The sequence below is a fragment of the Rhipicephalus microplus genome, chromosome X, assembly GCF_043290135.1.
Source record: "Rhipicephalus microplus isolate Deutch F79 chromosome X, USDA_Rmic, whole genome shotgun sequence".
Taxonomy (NCBI): Eukaryota; Metazoa; Arthropoda; class Arachnida; order Ixodida; family Ixodidae; genus Rhipicephalus; species Rhipicephalus microplus.
This window is the reverse complement of record NC_134710.1, coordinates 297,014,099-297,038,227: the sequence shown is the minus strand read 5'-3', so window position 1 is coordinate 297,038,227 and position 24,129 is coordinate 297,014,099. Positions and strand designations below refer to the sequence as shown.

General features: G+C 44.1%; 1 protein-coding gene across 1 annotated transcript in view; it reads left to right on the top strand.

The window, feature by feature from the left end:
- The window catches only part of LOC119161378 (uncharacterized), a 158,987-nt gene extending 135,545 nt beyond the window's left edge, over positions 1-23,442 (top strand). Inside the window, exons 3-5 of the mRNA XM_075879412.1 lie at positions 2,376-2,464; positions 13,302-13,484; positions 16,057-23,442. Coding sequence (XP_075735527.1) covers positions 2,376-2,464; positions 13,302-13,484; positions 16,057-16,310 — 526 coding nt within the window. The 3' untranslated portion in view covers positions 16,311-23,442. The remainder of the gene's footprint in view (positions 1-2,375; positions 2,465-13,301; positions 13,485-16,056) is intronic.
- Positions 23,443-24,129: the final 687 nt, after the last annotated feature.

The window sequence follows — 24,129 nt, the reverse complement described above, 5'->3', positions numbered from 1 at the left end:
CAACATGTCACAGCCACGGAGCGACTTCGGTAGGTGCCTGTAGTATTGCATTCACTCCCAAGGTTATAAATGCCTAATACGTTGTCAAAACCTCGTATGCTTCAAAAAAATGTGATCACACACACACACACACACGCACACACACACACGCACACGCACACACACCACACACACACACCACACACACACACAAAAAAAAAGACATGGGTCTTCCCTCCGTTATAGGGATTGGTACAACAAGGAAGTGAAATGTGTCTTCACGCAGCTAGTTCCTTTTATTGTGCATCGTTTCGTCGCACGGGCGAATCAGTAAATGCGATATCAATGCATTGGAATGCCCCACGATGAATGACAAGCAGTTCTAAAATTGCAGCGAGCTATTCAAGCACAAAGAACGCACGGAAAGAACACACACAGGATGAGCGCGAACTACTAATAACTGTCACAGTTGTTACATCTTGGTGTTTGAATTGCCCCGCCGCGGTGGTCTAGTGGCTAAGGTACTCGGCTGCTGACCCGCAGGTCGCGGGTTCGAATCCCGGCTGCGGCGGCTGCATTTTCGATGGAGGCAGAAATGTTGTAGGCCCGTGTGCTCAGATTTGGGTGCACGTTAAAGAACCCCAGGTGGTCTAAATTTCCGGAGCCCTCCACTACGGCGTCTCTCATAATCAAATGGTGGTTTTGGGACGTTAAACCCCACATATCAATCATTGGTGTTTGAATAGCGTGCTTTCTTAGCAAACGTGGCAGCTGCAGCGAGCGAAGTGTACTTTGCGCACTCGGTAACTTGCAACTTCAAGGTAGTGTTGTGACGAGAGCACAAAACGTACAAACCGCAGCCGTAACACGCGATTATCGCGCGCATGGGCGACGACGTTCTGTAGCACAACGTACAGATAGGTGATAGGGGCACGCGCACCGAAATAAGCGCGGCGACAAGCTTTCACGCTGATAATAAGAGATGTGCGTGTCGCCAGCAGTGAATAGTTTGCAGTGAATACACTAACGAATGTAGCCTTTGATTGATATGTGGGGTTTAACGTCCCAAAACCACTATATGATTATGAGAGACGCCGTAGTGGAGGACGATAGTTATAGCGCGAGAACAAAACGACTACACAGAGACAAGAAGGACACACTTCGTAGTGGAAGGCTCCGGAAATTTAGACCACCTGGGGTTCTTTAACGTGCACCCAAATCTGAGCACACGGGCCTACAACATTTCCGCCTCCATAGGAAATGCAGCCGCAACAGCCGGGATTCGAACCCGCGCCCTGCGGGTCAGCAGCCGAATGTAGCCTTTGTGGCCGAGTCCTTTTTTACAAGCGTTGCATAAAAAAACAGATACATACACGTAGTGTGAAAGCTTCAATCTATAAACGCAGCTTTCATTTGCAACTGACATATGGACATAATGAGCAAACGTTGAACCCCGAATATCCGAAACGATGCAAAAATTATCAGCAATCGCGAGCAGCACACGTCATATTTGACTGAATCACGCTTGTTTATGACCGCGCGCATAGTGTTCTAACAGAGCTTGAGTACCAAACGAGAATGAAGTTCAGAGGCACGTAGAGGCTTGAAGTGATCAGATTTTTTCGAGAAAAACGTCGTTGGCAACAGCGTTTCGGCAGGTTGACTTGTCTTCGTCAGGGCAACAGCGTTGTCTTGACGAGGTAAAGTTGTCTTCGTCAAAACGTTGGCTATATCGACATTCTTTGTAATAGTTTTTAAGACCGTCATGTGTACTTGAATGACATGCACTGTATTAGAAGTAAAGACTCACAAATCTTGAAATCGCGGCTACAAGCATTTCATGAGAAGAAAGCAGCCTATAACTACTTGACATAATTTGAACTACACGCCAAAAGTAAAAAAACTAAAATGATGTAGTCGATCAAACTAGAATTCAAGTATTTCAATAAATGTATTTTCCCAACAGGAGCTTGGCTGCCGTCTTCACTAATTAGTAAAGCGACACTGCACTTCCGTCAGTCCGGTCAGGCTAGCAGAGAACTAGGTTTACTTCTACGTACACATCCAAACTCAATACCTGCTCAAATAATTGGTCCGAATCCCTGTGCTCACCTATTGCCTTTGCCCCGCCGCGGCGGTCTAGTGACTAAGGTACTCGGCTGCTGACCCGCAGGGCGCGGGTTCGAATCCCGGCTGCGGCGGCTGCATTTCCAATGGAGGCGGAAATGGTGTAGGCCCGTGTGCTCAGATTTGGGTGCACGTTAAAGAACCCCAGGTGGTCTAAATTTCCGGAGCTCTTTACTACGGCGTCTCTCATAATCATATGGTGGTTTTGGGACGTTAAACTCCACATATCAATCTATCAATCAATCAATCAATCTCATTTATGTTTGCAGGCTGAGAGTGGCGGGCCTTCGAACGACTCGGACGAAAGAAATGTATCCCGTCGTATCCTTCATCACGCTGTGTGCCCTTGCAACAAACAGTAAGTGGCTCTGCAAAAAAAAAAAAAAAAAGTGGCAAAGCGATGCTAACAATGCGTTTGTGTCATGTATCCAATACACCACGCGCATGCACGCTTAAAGTACGAGCGTGCGTGCACTTGTGCGTGTTTGTGGTGAACAGTTTTTAACAGCGAAATAACGCCGGTAAATTCTAGAACAAATAAGAGAACTAGACACTCGAGTCTCGTAAGTGCATATAGATATAAGAGGGACAGATATCAGGCTCGATACATCGCCTCCGGAACTTTTGTGCGGCTAAAGCAGAAAGCAATGATCCGTACTTATTCATTCATTCATTTATTTATTTATTTATTTATTTATTTATTTATTTATTTATTCATTTATTTATTTATTTATTTATTTATTTACACGCGAAAGAGTTCTTCAAAAGCTCGTTTTTATGTCCCGTTCAGATACTTTTGAACGGAACCAACTTTACGAGGGAGCAAAGCGACCACGCTTTAAAAGGTTGCCCCGTAGATAGAATCGAATAAATCTATCCTCTTCAGTCCGGCCTCCTTGCTTTTCCTGTCTTTATTTTTCTATATAGTACCACCCTTTCTCGCGCAGGCGCAGTTTAAGTTGCACCTGCTCTGGGGCGGCAGTGCCAGAGTTTCTCTCTATCTTTTTTTTTTTCTTCTTCTTTTCTTTGTTCTCTTCTCGCCCGAGGAAAAGCCAGTGCGGGGCGAATTCTGCAATTCAAAATATTCATGAGTTCTGCGATCGAGTTCTTGGGCATACACTGATGCGTGCCGCTACACAAAAGCAAGGGCGAACGCGCATTCACCTTATTTTGGCTAATTTGGCTGAGTGCTGCCTCGACAGTCCGCTCGAAGCGCATTCGAATGAACTGTGTGACAGACCGATTCTTTGTTCCTGCTTATAGCAAGCTTCAGCCCGGAAGTTCAAAGTGAATGAATGCACGGGAACGAGAAATCAACTTGCTCTGGCATATACGCAGAACCAGTTTTGATCACGACGTCTGCCTTGCAAAAAAGAAAAAAAAAGGGCTCGAGTTTTTACGAACTAATGAGGTTTTCGCCACCTTCGCTAATAGAATGCTCTGCATTAACTGCGTGGCTCGAACTTTTTCACATCGATTACGCTTGCACGTGTAATGACGCAACTATAAAGAGCCCTATAAACTATAAAAAGCATAATGGGAGAAATTTGGCCTGGTTGGTTAGACATTAGGCAATATTTAGAACGAATTGACGCAAGCACGAAACGGGAGAACACAACATGAGCGCTATATAACTTGCAACAAATGGTTTCAACTAAAGCACGAATATATCCAGCGGTGATGCTCACACGCTACAGCCAGATGTCATGCGCAGAGAAGTACTTTTTCGTGATTGTAGTTTTTACAGGAGAGTCACGGAGAAGTGCGTATTTCCTTATTGTATAGTGCTCGAGTTGTGTACTTTGTTCTCGTCCTTGTGTTACTTTGCGCTATATATTGCCTAATTTAGAGAGTATACTAATGAGAACTAACAGAAAATAATGCCAGGAAAAGTACATGGGATGTTCTTAGAAGTAATTGTAATGTAAATGTTCACATTGAGACTAAAATTACTTTTTATAACATCCCATCCGTATACTTTCCCTGGCAATCTTGTCCGTTTAGTTCTCAACAATATTCTGTCTGAAAAAACGAGCCCTTAAATTTACACTTTCCATCATTATTACCAAGAGCAATTATAAAAAGCCATAAAACGCGTGCGTGCGCGCGTGCGTGTGTGTGTGTGTGTGTGTGTGTGTGTGTGTGTGTGTGTGTGTGTGTGTGTGTGTGTGTGTGTGTGCGTGCGTGTGTGTGTGTGTGCGCGTGTGTGTGTGTGCGTGCGTGCGTGTGTGTGTGTGTGTGTGCGTGTGTGTGTGCGCGTGTGTGTGTGTGTATGCGTGCGTGTGTGTGTGTGTGTGCGTGTGTGTGTGTGTGTGTGTGTGCGTGTGTGTGTGCGCGTTGATTGAGCCCGTCAATATAAAGAAACTTTAACATCTATGTTGTTATGACCTAGCAGTCTTAGTTTTGTTTTTTATTTGGGGGAAGGTGGGATGAGTAGTAAAAATGTACCGTGTAAAAGTTTCATAGCATACTTGCACTGTGGTATCTCTTCGGCTGTGCACACGCGAGGGCTTAAGCCGTCAGTTGTGAACATGACACTCTCTTTTCCCTCTACTTTCTTGTATGCTTCCCCCGGCTCTATGCACGCTTTTACGTGCTTGCGTACGCGGAACACATAACCAGCCTTCTGATATAGCCTCCAAAATAGATAGACTTGGCATATATTGGCATTGCAGCTAGGAAAATCGAGCGTCGATCAGGTATTACTTGGGTACAAAACATAAACGATGTCAAAAGTCTGCAAACTACTTCAATTGGAAGATCTATATACTAAAGTAAAATTTATTTAATTTCACATCGCGCTTCGATTTATATGCCAATTAGTGAAGAATGGTTTGGCAAATCTCCCGCTAATACAGGGTTAGAGACTTGAGACGCATTAAATTATACATATTGTGTGTGTGTGTTGCCATGAATGATCAACAGTTTTTAAATTCCTGCCTTGATTACGTTTTCCAGTGGTGTAAGTAGTGGGATATGAAGCTAAACTCAGACAAAACAGTACACAAAATCATCACGAGAAAGGAAAACTTTGTTTTTTTTTCTATATGCGTTACAAACTCACATACTCAAAGAGGTCAGTGAATATAAGTACCTTAGCGTAACAATAACCAGAAATCCAAGTTGGAATATGCATGTATCGAACATTTGCACATCCGCCTTCCGTAAGCTATGATTTCTGAAGTACAAACTTCGTCTTGCCCCGCCATCTGTTAAGCTGTTAGCCTATAATACCATCATTAGACCTACTCTCAAATATGCGTGCGTTATTTGGGACCCATACACCAGAAAAAACATTCATGCCGTAGAAATAATTTAACGTAATTGCATTAGGTTTATGATTTCTAAGTAACACATGACAGATTCCCCCACGGCTTTCAGGAAAGAAAATAATATACAAGAACTCCAGCTTCGTCGCGAAATTCTGAGATTAAAATTTCTTTTTCATTAAAAAAAACATTTCGGACTAGATGCCTCTACGTTTATCCAACCACCGACGTTACGAGAAACTAAAAATCGCCATGCTGCGTCAATAACACCACTCCAGATACGTACCAACACAATTCAATTCTCTTTTTCCTCAGACCACTGCAGACTGGAAAACCCTGCCGTTTGAGTCGCTACAACACATTGACTACTTCGATATATCACAGCATAACCCTCAGCACTATCCTTCTTTTTTTGGCTCCTATGTACAGGAAGTACGTTCACTAGTAATCCGTCATTTACATGAATGTGTTAACATAATAATATTCCTGTGCCATGTGTTATATTGCGAGTATGTATTGGTGTAAATAGTTTTGTGTACATGTACTTATTCTGGTCACGAATTGTTACTGATTTATGTGGTGAAAATGCCGTTCAATATGAATTACTATGTGTACACTTGTTTGTATGACAGTATTATATTGTGTGTACATTATGCACGTTGACTACTGAATAATTTGGATTTTTTTTGTACAAGTGCTTGTTTTCACTCCTGCATGGGCTATGATTTGAGCCTGCAGTATTCTGTGAATGAATAAATAAATAATAATAATAATGATTGCTCGCTTTATAGCCCATCTAAGTCAGATTCTAAAACACGTCAGGCGGGTACAAAATTTTTTTTCGGTATTGAAACTACAAGAGTTGCAAATTTTGTCCTTCAGTATACTCTCGAAGCTTGCCAGTTTAGGCGATAAAAAACGTTTAGAGTTCTGAATCACGATCCTGCGTAAAACGATCGGTAAAGTTGGGCTTGTTCTCTCAAGTTATACAAATTCTGCTAAATTTTATTTGTCGCTGGCATAATGAGAGTTTGAAGCGTATTTGAACATGAAATTGACTGTCCACCTCTGGGCTACGCGTTCCCCCTGAAGTGACTTTGCTCAAGATTCAGGACACAGGTGCCGTTGCCGTTCCGATTCCTTTTAGTGTGCGTGTCTGCCGCATCAACCATGTAGTAACCGCTCCCTTGATCAGAAAAAGGCGAAGCAGCCTAGATGAATCGGTCGCACGTGGACGCCTTCCGACGGGAGTGGGCCATTCTGCCAAGAAATTACGCCTCCCACTCTACTTTGTCGATAGAAGGCAAAGAAGCAGCACTGACTCACTTGCTCTGGAAGTTGCTGGAAATGGTCATTAAAGTTTCGCTGTACAAACCGCGTGTTATTAAATGACACAGACGCGACGAAGATGTGCGACACGTGTACACTCGTCAGCCAGCTTAACAAGAACGCTCCACAGCTTGTCCTGAAATAGTTTTATATGTGGTAGTGCCTCGTAGCTTCGGCTTTTGTTGCCGAGATGTTACCCATGCATGTCGACATACTATCTAAGCATACCGAGATATTATCTCGGTAATGGCGTCCTGCGCTTCGCGGCTGCTATCAGTCAAACTTGTGCAGGCCACCCGTTGGAGCGTTCGTGTTAAGCTTGCTGACTACTGTATACGTGAACCACACTAGACCAACTATCAGGCCAGTGTGGGCTTCCAAGAGAAAACTTTAAGCATGCTACTAGCAAATGAGAGACGACGCAGATCGGACCAAAAGGGAACGACAAGAGAAGGCGCGCTTAATCTCCCCTCTGCGGAGACTGCAATGAAGCAGGCGACGAAGACCACTACATATGTCACTACAGGCGACTCGCTACAGAAAAGGATGGATTACTTGTGCGAACGGGAGAGGCGATGATCTACATCAGCGTTTGTGCGAAATATGTATGGGGCTCCTAGCTGCAAAAAGCTGCGCAGGTAGGGTGAAAAGAAGTGTGAAGGCTTCATTTTGTGTCGTTTTTACGCGACATAGCAGTAATGTAACTGCTCAAGAAAGCGTGAAAGTGGACAGATCAAAGAACAATGAGCTCTCTATGTGACGTAAAAAGCAGCTCTAGAAAGAATACAAAATGTATAGAAGAAGGCAGGGCATGCGCTGTATACTCACAACACTTGTGAGTACAACGCGTGTCCTGTTCTCTTCTCGTCCGTTTGTATTCGTTATAACGCTGCCATTTTACACCATTAAGAAACCTAATCAACTGGCACATATGTCTGTTTTTCTGCAGAGCTCTGTATGGTTGAAAGAGTTGGAGCATATTTGAGTTCTTCCATATTATTCCAAAAGGGTATAGTTGCACGGAATCGTGATTTGTAATGTGGACAGTTATGTTAGCGCTGCTTGGTGCTAGGAAAACATGCCCACCGCATTGATGGTACTACGTGATCGACAACGCTTTCAATTAGCTTACAATCCAAAATATGTAAGGCAACTTACTTATCAGTTGCAACAGACAATAAGCTCGCACGACTGGAGGTACACTACTTTTTACCAAACCGTTCGTGCAACTAAGGTTGTTCCGCAACTGGTTGTGTGTTAATGCCACATAGACCCATCTACAGCAAATGATGTGATCTATAACGGATACCTTATTCACTTTGGAGGCTCCCCTTCGTGCTTTTTGATGAGGCAGCGCACAGACAAAATCACGCACGCGTAAATAGACTATAACACGATCACTGTTTGTAAGTGTGCGGGATTGTGGCCGTTTGTGCGCTGCCTCATCAAAGCAATAGCTCGCCAACTAGTCCATCGGTACGTATTAAGCACCTCCACGCCTTTCCTTTCGTATACAGGACACCATTTGAAGGTAACGCAGCCGCAGTAACATCTTTGCTACATCGGTATTTACGTTTTTTTTTTTGTCTACCATCTGCTCTCTGAAACGGCCTACTCGTCACGCCTCTGAAATCACCTGTTCACCAACAGTTGCTGAAAAATCAGAATCTAACACTGCTTATTAAATATAAGTGACCACTAAATAATAAAAATCGTGTATATAAACCTAACTCCTTTGTGATACCCTTGATGTGGTTTTGAGAAAATTGATGCGAAGAATGGCGCTAAGTTATACCGAAACGAGCTCAGTAGTGACGTTTAAAAAAAAGTTGAAGACATGCATGTACAAGCAATGCACACTAAAGAGTCGTTTGGATTTGAACCGTAGCCATGCAGGTCGATGGTCATGCGCTGTTCCACTGCGCTGCCGCGTCCCAGCAACGAGGGGTCCGTTCGCTACGTTTGTCGCTGGCAATGCATGCTTGAGAGGGTTGGTAAACAGTTAGCACTGGGACGGCACTCATTCTGCCGAGGCAAACAGGCAGGCGTGTTTTCCTTCGTCGTGCTCGGCGTGCATAGAGCCTCTCATCCACGTGGACCCTGTCAGGCCGACAAACTCCCACCTCAAAGGCAGTGGCGCGAAAGGCAAACGGAGAGGCCGAACGTCCGCCTGCAGTTTGCGCAATGGCAAGCCTTCGATACATACAGATATGAAGCGCAGTGGAAGCCGAGGAATTATAATTACCCGTAAGGCTGCCAACTGCGAAAGCTGGCCTGTTGCACGTGGGCAAAGCAGAAGTAGCTACAGATGAATCAATATCAAGAAGCAGAGACATCAGCTAGAGGGGCGAGGGGGTGGAGAGGCGGAGACAACTGCCCCCTGTCTTAAGTGACGCATGTGCTTCTGGATATTGATTTATTCAGCTATTTAAAGGCGTGCGTGCCCCCCCCCCCCTCTTTTCTCTACTCGACCAAGCCGAGGGAGAGAGGGGGGACGCCGAGGAAGTTATATGCAAGCAGCATTTGTTGTGTACATGTACAGCTGTAAGTGCAGCATACACTCTTAGTGAAAGCATACACTCTTAGTTAGTGAAAAGGTAGCAACTGCAAGCGAATAGGTAGTAACTGCAGCAGTTACTACCTTTATTTCACCGTTACTACCCTTTTGCTATCTGTTTACTACCTACGTTAGTAAACAGTTACTAGCTGCTACCGTTACTAACAATTTGCGACCTCTTTACTACCTACGTTAGTAAGCAGTTAGTAACTGAAATGAAAGAGGTAGTAACTGCAGCCGTTACTCCCTTTCTTGCCTCGTTACTACCTCTTTGCTACCCATCTTTTGACTATCTAATGCAAAATAGTGTGTGAATGCGATTCTGATCATTTATGAGAGGAATCGTCTCAACGTATTATCATGAAACGGAAAAATGACGCAGAAGGTGTACATGGATCAAGAAAATACATTTCATTTTAAATTACTCAACCGAGATATGTAAACTTCATTCTGATACTGCCTAAACGGAGAAGTACAAGTTAACGAACCATAATCAAGTGCTACTTGCGCCGTAATAGACAATTACAACTTAGTAAATTACAGCAAACATTAACAAGACCGGCCAATCAAAAGAACCAGATGGTCACAATTAGCCTCGAGGACAGTCACAGTTATTCCACTGCGGCGTGTCTCCAAATATCATCATTGCTTTGGGGCGTCAAACCCCCAAAACGATTATTACTTTTTAAACGCTGATATATTAGTCGTGTGAAGCATTCAAATGCACTGAGAATGAGTTCGGTACCTTGTTCCGGCCACTGTACATAATGCCTTTTTGTGGCCATTTTATAATAGATAAATATAACATATAATGTTTTTAAGTAAGGCTGATTAAAGGTCTTGTGCTACGTCAACAAACTCACGTAACCAAGTAGTACAATATAGTGCTATAGGTTTATATTTCTTATAATTCCCCCTGAAACGCAAGGGCTCCTCTGTGCCAGACATGCCCGTGCGAAGTAGGGGCTATATATACCCCACGCTTACTTCTTACTGCATGTATACGTGAAAAATAGTGAACCTGTTTGGTCTATATTCATGGCACACCACGCTTCTTACCCGACTTTGTCTAGTAATAAGGCATTCATTAGCCAACATTAGCAGGGGAGAAATATGCTACAATTAGCAGTGGAGAAATATGTCCAAAGTAAGAAGTAGCATTGGTTACTACTTTTTTTGAAGCCTCTAAAAGTTACTACCCATGGGTGGTAACGGCTAGGGTAGTAACAGTTACTAACTGCTGGTAGTTACAGCAGAGGTAGTAACTGTTACCACTCTCGCCGTTACTAACTGCGCTTACTACCAGGGTTGTAACATATGTGACAAACCATTACTCCCCCAAAGTTAGCAAGTACTACCACCTTTTTTCTAAGAGTGTAGATAACCTAGAGTCTTAATCTTCTGCGTCTCTGTCCCGTTTCTTTTCGTACACATGTGACCCAAATTCATGACACTCCTGTGAGCTATGCCATTTAGCAACACAAAACATAAAAGTAAAAACAAATATTCGCATGAACTCACGTTTTTCTCCGATACGATTCTCACAACATCCAAATTCACGGAACTGTTCATACGCTAGAGCTGTTTGAAAAAGTCTCGTTATAAATAATCGCCACGTCTGACATTAATTAGTGACGCCAACAAGCCATTGACATACGGCACTTACGACCAAAAATCTCTGAACTCAGCCTTCCGCTGTTCACGTTGTTCCCTAGAATACATAAGATAACTGCTGAATACTATGGTTTCAATGCCAGCTCGCTACTCGGCTTAAGTCAATACGAACGCTTTCTGTCCATATACATTGGTAAATTGATTTGTATGCATACAAATTATAACATCCACTAAGTGTTGTGGGTTTTGCGACAACCCTCGAGGCGACGTAATTTTCTGTGTATCATTTCTCACATGTGCGTTTTAAAAGTGTTCAGTTCGAACGTATGTGCCAGTTTCGGCCACCATGGATAAATGTCGCACCGGATTTCAATACTCGGAAGCCCAGAATTTAGTCAACTGCTAATACTATTCCTGGCCGAAATTCTATCCAACCAGAAATAGCTGCTTAGCACAAAATTGTTGCTTTTTAAAAAGAAAAAAAAAAGACCTTTTTTTTATTTCACTCGCGAACACGCGATATGCTACACCCATAGGACTCTCTCTTCACCGTATGCAATCAGAAAACGCAAGGACGTTCAATCGGGGTGCTTCAGCTATATAGATTGCGAAGATTAGCGGCGCACCGTATTTATAGGAATGGCTAAATTTAACTTAAGACCTGATGTTGAAAGAACTCTCGCTGCTCTGTCATCTACGTTATGACGAACGCCATACCTTTATTTTTGTCTTTCTGTGGCTCTTTACTGGAGTCTCAGATGCTATGGGGAGCTATTCGTGTTTGAATGGCTATCGGTTGCAGCATTGTTGATGCACCATACCTGTACGTTGCGGGGGTGCGCTGGGAACTGACGCTTGCAGAACTTTCGAAATATGCAGCACAGATGACGTACTTCTTGGCCGAGATTCAAATATAGTTGTTTGCAGAGATAACAGCAATCAGTTTAACTCTCTAGTTTTTCTGTATATATCTACACAATAATAGACCTTAATCCCCATATGGCGGCTTTCATTCAAGAGCGTGCCATTAGAACAAATGACAGGATCAAAGTCACTGCAGAATAAACAACACAAAGTTTCTTTCTGGTCACATTCAATGTCAAGAACCCTCGAAGTGGACGAAATGTAAAAACAAAAAAGACAGTGTGCCTTGCGCCCTGTATTGCGGGTGCTATTTAGCGGTGACCTCGCGCTAGATGGTCTAATTCGGAAGTGATGACAACTTGTCTGCAGAGCGGAGCAAGTGCGCACGTTATCTCGAAGCTTGTGACCACGAGCGACTGCATAACATCAGCTTCAACCTTCTGAGCCGGGCCACCAAAGAATGTCGTACAAATTACGGTACACAAAAACTAACTTACCAAATTCCCCACTTTCTTAATGAACACCCCACTGTGATGGCATTAATTGAACAAAGTTCCTCCATTTATGTTTTCAAAAAGAAGATACACACATTCCTTCTAAAAACTCAAACAGATTCTCATACCTCTTTCGATTCATTTTATTTTATGTAACTTTTATGTGCTGCTGTGACTTTATGAATTTTTTTTTTTGCTTTTGTCTGCCTGTTTGTTGTGCGTAAATAGTCTCTTATTATTTCTTTATGTGCTAATTCATAATTGCTGTTCATTTCTTTGTTAATACTGGCTTGATGTAAAAAAAAAAATTGTAAATGTTTTTTGATATTGTATGTATCTCAATTTCTCAATTTTTGTACTGCTATATATTACCTGTTTATGTATGTGTGTACATAGGGGGTTGGCGCTTTGTCAGGCTTTCTTTGCCTTTACGCCGATCCCCTAGGCAAACTGTGTACACGGGTTGTCTGAAATTAAATCAATACAATCAATACAATGTCTTTAAGAAGTCTAATGTGAACCCGAGTGAGCAATGCTGAATGCTCGGTGAATTTGCAACCGGCACTGTGTGATAAATTGAAGATGTACAGAAAAAAAAAGTGAGCTAACCATATTTGAGGTTGGTCTACACTTGTTTTAGCGCTAAATGCACCGAGAAATACCAGACGCAACACACATATAAAACGAGCACTCCGCGTTTTACTTTGTGTGGTGGTAGTGGTTAGAAGAGAAAGAAGGCACCTAATTTCTTTGTGTTATACAGCAGTGGTTATACTATGTTCAAACAACATGTTCTCTCTCTCTCTTTATTTCTTACTTTTATTTATTTATTTATTTATTTATTTATTTATTTCAGCTCAATCTAAGTATGCAGGCCTCCAGCATGTAATTTTCGTCTCCACCGAAAATGCAGCAGCAGTGGCCTGGGTTCGACGCCAAAATGCAGAAATCGTGTCGGGTTTAGGTGCAAGTTGAAAAAAACCCTCGAACGGAATTCAGAGTCTATAATCATATCGTAATTTTGTAAAATTGTCAGATTACCTAAAGTTTTTTTTTTAACACTCTCAGGGGTGGCCCACGGTCTGGACTGCTTCAAGTGCGTCTCGCTCGACCATGAAAACCCAGCTTGCGAGGACCCTTTTCACAACAACTACACTGCCGACCTGCTTGTGTCGCCCTGCATGTCGTCACGAAAGAATCGCAACGGGCTGTTCCCGGCCACCGCCTGCATCAAGCTCAACGGTGTTTACGGTGAGTGTGTGCCGCGCTGCCGACTAGGTTTCAGACGCAGTGTCCGTTGTACGCACGTGCGTATATCTGTCTCACTCACTACTGGTAAACTATGGCAGTTTACGAATATCTCTCAAGGAAAGAGTATGTAACAGCTGCATCTTACCGGCATTCACCTATGGGCAGAAACCTGCATGGGGGCTTGCGAAAATGGTTCAACTTAATTTGTGGGCAATGCAGCACACGATGGAATGAAAAAATCATAGGTGTAACGTTAACAGACAAGAAAATAGAAGAGTGGGTCATGAAACGTTCTCGTGTTAAAGACGTCTTAGTCGAAATGAACAACAACAACAACAAAAAATGAACACGGGCAGGGTGTGTAGAAAGACAACAAGATATCAATAGTAAACACTGCATTACCAAGAGAAACGTGGCCCGTCAGGGAAGGCAGAAAGTGTGTTGGGCATCATCTTTTTGGAGTGGTTATGGATGAAGATGATGATGATGATGATGATGATGATGATGATGGTGGTGGTGGTGGTGGTGGTGGTGGTGGTGGTGGTGGTAGTGGTGGTGGTGGTGGTGGTGGTGGTGGTTTTACGGAGGTTTTCAATCCTTAAAGCGATAATGTTAGGGAACTATAATAGTAATGTTAAGAAATTTATTCGCTCCACTGTAAGAGAAGAGAGGTTTCACGCTTGTCTGGCATTGCGAGCCCAAACTTCAAAGTGGGCAGGGCATCCGAAGATGCACGAAGCCCCGGATCCGCGCACTATGGGCGTCTGCTGAATATTACATGTACATGCCGACCCTTTCTTAAGGCTGTGCTAAGCGCAAATTATAAGCTGCTTTGCAAATTGCATTGCTTTGGTTGTTTTCATTCAACTACATTACTCTGCCCCGCCGCGGTGGTCTAGTGACTAAGGTACTCGGCTGCTGACCCGCAGGGCGCGGGTTCGAATCCCGGCTGCGGCGGCTGCATTTCCGATGGAGGCGGAAATGTTGTAGGCCCGTGTGCTCAGATTTGGGTGCACGTTAAAGAACCCCAGGTGGTCTAAATTTCCGCAGCCCTCCACTACGGCGTCTCTCATAATCATATGGTGGTTTTGGGACGTTAAACCCCACATATCAATCAACTACATTACTCTATGGAAAACAATATTTTAATATTATTATTAGACGTTATTCATATTTAATCACTCTCTTAGTTGCAGGCTATCACGGCAGGCTATTGTCGCAAAGTTGCAGGCAGTCAGTCTAAAAAGACCGCGACAGCTTACACTCGTACAGTTCCCGTAATGAGTGTGTGCTTCGAGACAGCTGTCGCCAGTGCTTTAAATGAACAGGCCTAATTAGTGCTGTCGAAGACGTGACCCCGTGGCAGGTTTTCTAATCGATTCCGTGAACCTGTTAGCTAATCAGCCGTGTTTCTTTATTTTCTCTCTTTAAGCTCGCCACGGAGATGGACCTATATATGAAGTGTTCGGCATTGCCAGCTCACTTTTATTCCTACATATACAACGGCGTCACTGATGTGGCAATTCGGCAAAAAAAAATTTTGCCTGTTATTCGTTGCAGGCATGAACAAGCCAGCCATCACAACAACTTGCCTTTAATGAGAGAGAAATCAGTAACTAGGTCAGTTAGTATATATCTAAGCGCACACACACACACACACACACACACACACACACACACACACACACACACACACACACACACATATATATATATATATATATATATATATATATATATATATATATATATATATATATATATATATATATATATATATATATATATATATATATATATACCTGCACACACATCGACTCACAGCTGTCCTTGTACATATGAATAAAGCTGAGTTTAAAACCATGTGCAGCTGGCATTTAAAAAAGTAATATGAAGCACAAGCTCATTCCAGCTTCGTCGCTAACACTTCAAGCATTCCCGATTCATCGAAGAGAATTCTCGGGATGGCGTGGATCAGCGAGATCATAAAAAACAAGACTAACGGGATTATTTGCCTGCCCCAACGAGCCCTCTTGTTTGGATTATAGGGCATCAAGTGGCGTCATACGGAGCGTTCGTTATTTAAGGCTGCATTTGTCATCATTGGATCGCAAGAGGTGCGCAAATCAATGAAACGCGAGGAGGCGTCATTCTGCGTAGGGCGTTGAGGGACGGGTCTTCGGAGCTGTGAGGAAAAGACGCTCTTTTCGCAGCCTTCTATGAACGAGTACAGCTGAGCGTAAGGGTAATAGAAAAAGAGTAAAGTGGGGAGAATGGAGTGGCGGTGGTGGTGGTAGTGGTAGAAAGGCACCTAATTTGTGCAGCCCGGTCGGGAGCACGGCGCAGTGCCTGAGAATGGAGTGAAGGTTTAGCCATGTATAAAGGAGCATGGCTCAGCGTATACGTGTAATAGAAAATAGCGAAGTGGGGAGAACATAATGAAAATTCCGAAGCACACGTCAGCTTCTCCATACACCGAGCCACGAAGACGGGGTACTTGAGGGACTCTGAGCACCCGTTGCCAACTGTGACTCCACGCTTACCATTCCCCCCCTCTCTCTCATTCTCGCAGAGGAGACTGGGCAGACAATGGTGGTGCGCAGCTGCGCGCTCGACAGTGGGACGCTGACCGTGGACACGGAGATCGTTCGCATGAGCCACTGCGGCGGCTTCTACTTCGAGGACCGATACGTGCGGGGCTGCCTGCAGAGCTGCTTCGAGGACGCTTGCAACGCGGCCGGTGGCGGTCCACGCAGACGCCCGCTGCTCTTGATGTCAGCGCTCTTCCTCGCCTCAGTCGCCGGGATCGCGCTGGCGCGCTTATAGGCGGCGACGGATCACGGATTGAAGCCATACCCAAGACTGTTGTTGTTCATATGCCACCACATACCGCGTGTCGGCCACTGGTGTGTGTGCGCGCGCGTTTGTATATATAATTCAGCTTCATGCGGGGGCTCCCGTACGACAATAAGGGGGCCATAAAACGAGCGGTTTTTGCAGGTATACTCATTGTAATCGTATAAAGTGCTTGCAAGAATGTGTGCTTTCGAGTGCCGTCAGTGCTTGCCTTTACGCGTGTACGTTCTTGTTTTGTTTTTGTTTTTTTCTCGTTACACACGTCTCAGTCACCGACTGACGCTATAGTCGCATGTACTGACGCCTCTGTCGTTGCCAGGAAGCTGAAACGTGGCGGGGAGGTCAATCAGTTGGGTATTTTTTTGGTTCGCTACCCATTTATAGAAGCCAGAAGTGTATTCTGCATGGGTGGCTGCCACGCTGCGCGTTCAATAGCCTGTAACTTGCGTTAAGGCCAGTACCACATCCTGAGCCTGTGAGGCGTGGCGGCTCAAACACTGCCACATTTTGCCGGCTGTACATCGGAGTCACTGAAATACACCCTATCATAACAGTGCGCTTTTGTAAGAGCCTCAACTACCGTATCGAGCTTATTTGCTTTACAGATAAAAACGAAAAAATTCAGGTTATAGCAAAACTGAACATACGGCAGACGAGTTATGTTACACCAAGCGAATGAAGGTGCAGGGTTCATAGCTTTTGGCCGCACCGTTGAGTACAGTCTGCATATATGACGTCAGACGTGGTTCCAAAGCACTTGCATAGACATGAAACGTACTTCAGACCTGTCACAAAGGGAGCGCTTACATTTAGTTTATAAATGTAAGCGGTGCCTAGCTGTAACAAAAGCCCTATATTGAACAGGACCACGCAAACTCGGCCAAGTAAAATGCAGCGAACATAAAAGAAGTTATACTTTAGGAAGCACTAAAAATAAACTAAAAATTGTGCGAGAAAACTTCAAAGTGCCGCTCCCACTGTGCAATGAAAACTTGTGTCCTCTTGGTTGCAGTGCGAGTTATTAGCCGTTCATCTTTAGGCGTTCATGGAGGCAGGAAGGAAGACTAAACTTCAAGTCACACTGTCAAGCAGTTCTCGAACGTTGTTTGAGTTGTGCACCATCGCTGTACAAATACCCCCTAGTACCGGCATCGTCCCAATATATTTCAGACGGCATTGGAGAGAGCAGTTGTACCAAGAGAACTGAAGTATGACGCTGTGCGGACGATTCCCGCGGGCTCAGGACAGCCGCCTTAGTCATACAAATCAACATTGAGATCTAATTTCTGTTAGCTGTTTTTGTTCATGGGGGCGACATTGTTGTTCCTGGACATATTTTACTGTTTGAATGACTGTGGAGAAACAATTGTTCTGACAGAAACAAGTATGGACCTGTAAATGAAGCCAGTCGGAGAATATCACTTCAAAGCAATTTTTTTTCTCGCTTCTCCGGAATCGGTCAGTGACTATACTATATCTGTTCAAACCGTAATGTATTTCACCCAAAATATACGGCGCTATGGCTGGCCGCTTCTATTCAAGATACGAACCAAGGAAAACGTCATCTTCCTTCGCATATTCGCGGCTGCCGTACCACAATTAGCGTCTAAGGCCCTAGATAGCATGTTTAGTGCCACGCGAAAACGACTAAGACGGGAAATAAAAGAAAACAAGGGGCACGGTTTTTTCTCCGTCTTCATCGTTCTCGCGCTGCACTAAATATACTACCTTACCAAGTAGCCCAACTTTTAACACCATTGCTCTACATAAACTGCGTTGGCGAGATGAAACTCCTACATATTGTTACGTGGACATACGTGTAGCTGCCTGCGTTATAAATGACATTAAACCCTTTCATTAATACTAAAATTATTAAGTGAATGGCGACTCCAATAAAGTAATCGCTACAGACTAGCCAGCAAATTCTCTCTCATAGTAGATTAATCATATGACCGTATAGGTGAACACCTCAAGTACACTTCCTAAGGAAGTTACTTCTTTTTTGTTTCCTCAGTCCCTACATTCTTTCGCAATAAATATTTATTAGGAGATATGAGGATATTATTCCACAATAACCAACACAAATCTGACCGGCATTCCGCAATCGCAGCTTAGTTCACAAATGTTCATAATAAATGTATCAGTTTCTACAAAAGACTTCTTATGAAAAAGGCTCACTGGAGTTGAGCCTGCATGTAATAACATGCTTTGCGCAAGTATACTATCAGCAACGTAAAATATGAGTTTGAATTGATGATCATAAAGGGCCTGCAGACGCGAGTTCTCCGCCGTTCATAAGAGTAGATCCATTCGACTGTCGTACCGTTAGAGAAGGCAGCTGGCCGACGGTAAACATCTTACGAACAAAAATTAGGCTGCGTGAACTGAGCCCCTAAACGTTACGTCCCATGGCGAATTATAATTACATTTTTCGAGCTTCGTTCGCAACTTGCGGTTAGCACTAGCGCACTCCTACATTTTGTGGTAAACTCGCTAACAAGCTTCGCAGCGCTGCATAATGAGTCAGATGTCCCAATAGCGATTGAGAGACATTGAGACTCAATTGATATCACGTATGTCGCGGGTATTAAGTGGCATCACCAAGCACAGGACTGAATTCGCTCGCGGAACATGGGAGAGGCCTTTGTCCTGCAGTGGGCGTAGTCCCACTGATGATGACTATGATTATGATGATGATGATGATGATGGACCCGTTACGCGTACGGACAGTCATCGCGCCCCCGTAATGACTTGTTTGGTGAAAATGATTCGTGTAATCCAGCCGATATCGGCCTGGACACAACATAACTCTCGAAGGCAGCTAGTCAGTGACAGAGTTTTGTGTATTCCGCCCCAGAAGAGAACAAACGTCTCGCGGTTGCTGACCTATTTTGATAAACGGGCTTAAAGGCGCTTCTACGTCAGTATACCTCGTTAATCACTTTTGACGAATGACGAAATGTGTGGACACAAAATGAAGCAGTTTTTTGTTAAACATTGAATATATTTTCAAGTTTTCGTGAAAGGTTTGCATCTCCACGAGAGATCAGATCACCCCTTCTGTCAGCCAGATCTCTTAAAACGCACGAATTTCATAGCCAAGTTAATACTCAACATAAGCGAGTCACTTTCAGCCAGTTTGGCAGAGTTTCGCTGCAGGGTATACAGTAGAACCCGATTTCTTCGCATTGCCAGACATGTGTTTCAGACGGTGGAAGTGTATTGAAGTACGAGTGGAATGATTCGTTGCAGCGGCATTGAGAAACAGCGAGGCCGCCTGTTATCGTGTGGTCACCTGGTTTGTGAATATGAGGTGCGCATCATACAATCAGAATCGTTTATTGCGTTTTCGTGGCAAAGTATGGTCTGTGACAAGTCAAGAGAAGAAATGATGGTATGAAGAGTGTGCTCGGGCAAGTTAAAACAGGAAGCTTGTGCCAGGAGAATGAGGTGGAATGCTTACTCTTGATCGTTGCTCGAAACTACACGTTACTAAGTTGTCCGGCTGTTCGCAGGGTAATTATAACGCTTTGTCAAGTTCTGCTGTATAGCTATAGTTTTCTACAAGCCCATTTAAAGGGGCCCTGCAACCCTTTTTGAGCATGGTCCGAAAGCGCTGCCAATTGGTCGCAGAGGCTCCCGACAACACGCGAGCCAAATATTATAGACCAGCACGCTGCGTGGAATTCACAATAAATTATCAGTCAGCTAAAAGTAGCTTTCTCTTCTCTCGACAAATCACGGAAAATAAGCCCAGTAAGCCCATCTATCAGCCATTGGCTGATTTGAACATAGCGCGTTTGGTTGTTACAGAGGTCGCCGCGAGAGGCCGTCGCTAGTCCACCCGTGGGCGTGCGATCGCACTGAAAAAGCGGCGTATTCGAAGAAAAAAAAGAAAAAAATGCTCAAGGTCACGAAGTGCGAGTGACGTTTTTTGCTTGCCCCTCCCATTCCTCCCTGCTCAGCTTCCAGCACTTTGGTCGGGACAAGAGAAGAGAGAATGTGATTGCAGCGTGTGACAAATCTTTGTAACTGCGCTCGTACTGGGCGGATTCTTAAAACTTTTGCGGTGTTCAATTTTCGAGGTAGTACGCTTTTCCAGTGAAATAATTCCATGGTTACTCAAAAAAGTTTTTCATGGACCCTTTAAGCAAATCTCATTACATTCATACTTATTTCACCGTGGCTTGATTATAGAGCTGCACCATTTCATATATGTGAATAAGGTGTCTGCGTTGCGCTTGTCTTACTCCTTCACTTACAGATGCCAACCAGACGAAGCAGCAGCTGAGCCTATTTTCGCTGATACGAATACCATGATAAGGTAAAACACTTGCTACAGCGTGTCTCCACGTTTTAATGTATGTCATGGCGTTTGCTGCCCAAGCAGGCCCACTTTGGCATGGCATATCACTCCGTGTCATTCAATAACCTCACTGTACCCCCCTTATGAGGCTTCGCTGAAATAGTTTCGCTATTGCTTCTCGACATCAACTTTTGTTTGAACTGTAGCGAATGTTACAATGCATTCGTTGCACTACAATGGATTTCAAGGATTATATAAGACCAATGTTGTAGGCACCTGAAATGAAAGAGAACCAACTTCAGATGAGCGTATTTAAAGTACCGAGAGCTTTAGTTTCCGCAGCAAGACAACATTGACTTTTAAACGAGTGAATGCCTCACTCCTTGAAGACACCACCACGGAGAAGACGGCAAGGTGCCATCTTTTCCTCTATGCAGGACTTCTGTACAGAAAAGCATGCTTGCGGTCTTCAGGCCTTTCGATACGGGTGGTTCCTCACACAAGGCTCGATAACAAGCTAAAGCGAAGCGACTGCAACAGGAATTTCTTAGTGACGCGTCCCGTTGGTTGTAACACAGCGGCTATGACTGCGCACAGGCTAGAAACACGCGCTTGCTTGCGGCGGCTGAAAGTCCTCCAGGCTACACTTACGGAAGGTAAACAGTTATTTCTGCACTTATTGGCACACAATAATGTGCGCATTCACAGCAACACGTTCAAAGAATTCATGCGGCAACTTCGTTTTTTTTTAACACAAATCTACGGCATAGTTTGTGAGATAACTAACTCGAATCTTTCCCCAGTTTCATGCAATCGTGCACCTTCGCAAGTAACAAAGGAGGTTCTTTTTGCAAGCTGTATAATGCAATGGGTGAGTGCTAATTAGAACATGGTGTTACTTGAACATTTTGTTAAACAAGGCATTTTTAAATGTCGAGAATGCAGTCGTAGTCTTCGATAAACGGGTACGTCATGTGAGCACGTAGACATGCTGAATATATATGGCGAATTTTCCTGTTCCCTTCCTCTACCGCCCCCCCCCCCCCGCTATATTGCCAGTATATGAGCGCTGTGGGTATTAAATAATAATAATAATAATAATAATAATAATAATAATAATAATAATAATAATAATAATAATAATAATAATAATAATAATAATAATAATAATAATAATAATAATAATAATCATAATAATAATAATAATTAAAGTAAAGCTCTACGATTCAGATGGCCGCCCTGCCTTACTCAGTCTCCACCCCCACCACTACCGCTTGTTATAATAAACCACTGTCTGGGCTAGACAGACATAAGCTACAAAAATGTGATACAGTACGCAACTAAACACCAGAGCGCTACTATCATCTTGCTTTTTCTATGGAAGGATGATTCCACACGGAAGCTCCATGTTTTGTGAAACACGAATGTAACGAGCCAATGTTCGTGTATATCTCGGGCGTATGCAAGCATATTCAAATGGCACAGAGTATCTTCACCATAGCTGAATTGGACGCTTCCATTTGTAATGTGAAAATACACGAGGATGTGGAATGTTCCGTCACGCCAACAAGTTCGGTGCCATTGAACAAGAGTAGTGGTGCATAATATTAGTGCTGGAAATGTTCCGTGACTTGCGACGGGCAATATTTCAACGCCTCCTACATGCATAGTTGAAGACACGAGGCCCGTGCGAATATAACCACTTTAGTGAGGGAATGCGTGATTTTGTTAGGAAGTATTTCAGCGGCCAGTGGCGTAGCCGGAAGTTTTTTTTTTTTTTCAGAAAGGCGAAGGGTATATATGTGCGTGTATATGTGCAAACACGCAAGTTTTGAAAAAATTGGCGGGTTTGCAACGACCCCAGTTGCAGCGACTAAAGCACTATCTGAACAAGCTTTTCTTTCGGTTTGCTGGAAATCCGGGTCATCTAAGTTTAGTGCTAATTACTGTCGGCGGACACGTACCTGACACGTCTTGTGTCCGATTTTCCAGGCGCTTTCTTCAAGGAGGAGTTCATTTCTAGCGATGGCCAATGCCGGCCCCGGGAGAAAACGTTTCGCTTAGCAAACAGAATGTAGCAATACCTACATTTTCAACCGATTTCGATAAGTTATTCTCAGCGACTCCCTGAAGAGTTTGTCGCGTATGCATGTGATCAAGTCGCCAAGTGTTCCGAACACACGCTGTAGCACTTTATTGACCTTGGGGCCACCACAACACGCTCAATTTAAATAAAGCGGGCCAACACATTCAGAACTACTGAGCGCTTCGGCTGTGTATACATACGCCATCTATATAGGAACAACGAAATCCCACTACATAATATTGCTCCAGAACAGAAAATTAAAAAAGGTGCATAATCGGAGACTATACCCAACCGCAGTCCGCATCAACGACTAAAATTTGTGGGTTTTGGGTCCTTCCACGTTACAAAAGTGTTGGAGCGGAGAGTGTGTAAGCCTCAAGCGAAATCTTAAGTGTCGAGGTTCTTTCTCATAAAACGCTGATTGCAAACGCGAATGTCCGAAACTGCCCGCTCGAAAAATATCCAGCAGCAATCTAGCGTCGTACAGCTTAGAAATAAACTTCCAATTAACCGAGCACGTGATGTTAATCAGTTAAGCTGCAGTGATTTCGTTAGCTGGACTTGAACGCTTTACCAGGTGACGAGCTGTGTACGCGAATGTTATTTATGTCGTTACCTTGGTTCAAGTTTGTCCGCGAATGTTGCTGTTCTGCAGTGTACAATGTTTGCTGCGCGCATATACAAATAAAGGATTGTTTCTCTCACTGGGATCGGGTGCAAACTCTCTTCGCAAGCAGCGCACACCCTGGGCGCGCCGCATAAATCGACGAACAAGCGTCCCATCTTCATCCGCAAGGCAGTCGCGTCGCGCGGAACTCGCAAGAATTTGAAACAAGAAAATAGAGAGTTTTAGTACTGCGTACGCTGCGTACGTGGCGGCGTTGCGTACGTAAGGACGCCACGTTCTGTGTAGTGCGCATGCGCAGACCGCAACGCGCACGTATCGCGTTACGTACGCAGCCGCTACGTACGTACGCATGAGATGCGTGCGTGCGTACGTATGAGGTGATCGCGCCGCTCTCGAACAAGTTCGCGACAGCGCGAGACTTCGTTTTGCAAAATGGGGCATCGAGGGCAAGCACCGACCGGCTCTGTGGCTTAAAATATGGCCATAATCTGGCTATAACACTTGGATTGGCTCACATTGGCTGTCAACAACACGTGCTTCTATTTTGATCTACCAGATGGCGCAACACGCTTCACGCTCGTTACGTACGCGGCTACTACGGCGTACTAAAAGCCGATTAGTGGCAAACGACGCCACGTAACGCAAGGCGCTTGCGTGATGCGTACGTAGCACCATTCCGCAGTACTAAAACTCTCTAATGTGGCTGAACGTGCTTTTACGCACCTTTCCAACCATAGCACAATTAGTTCAAACTGTCGCCGCACACGAA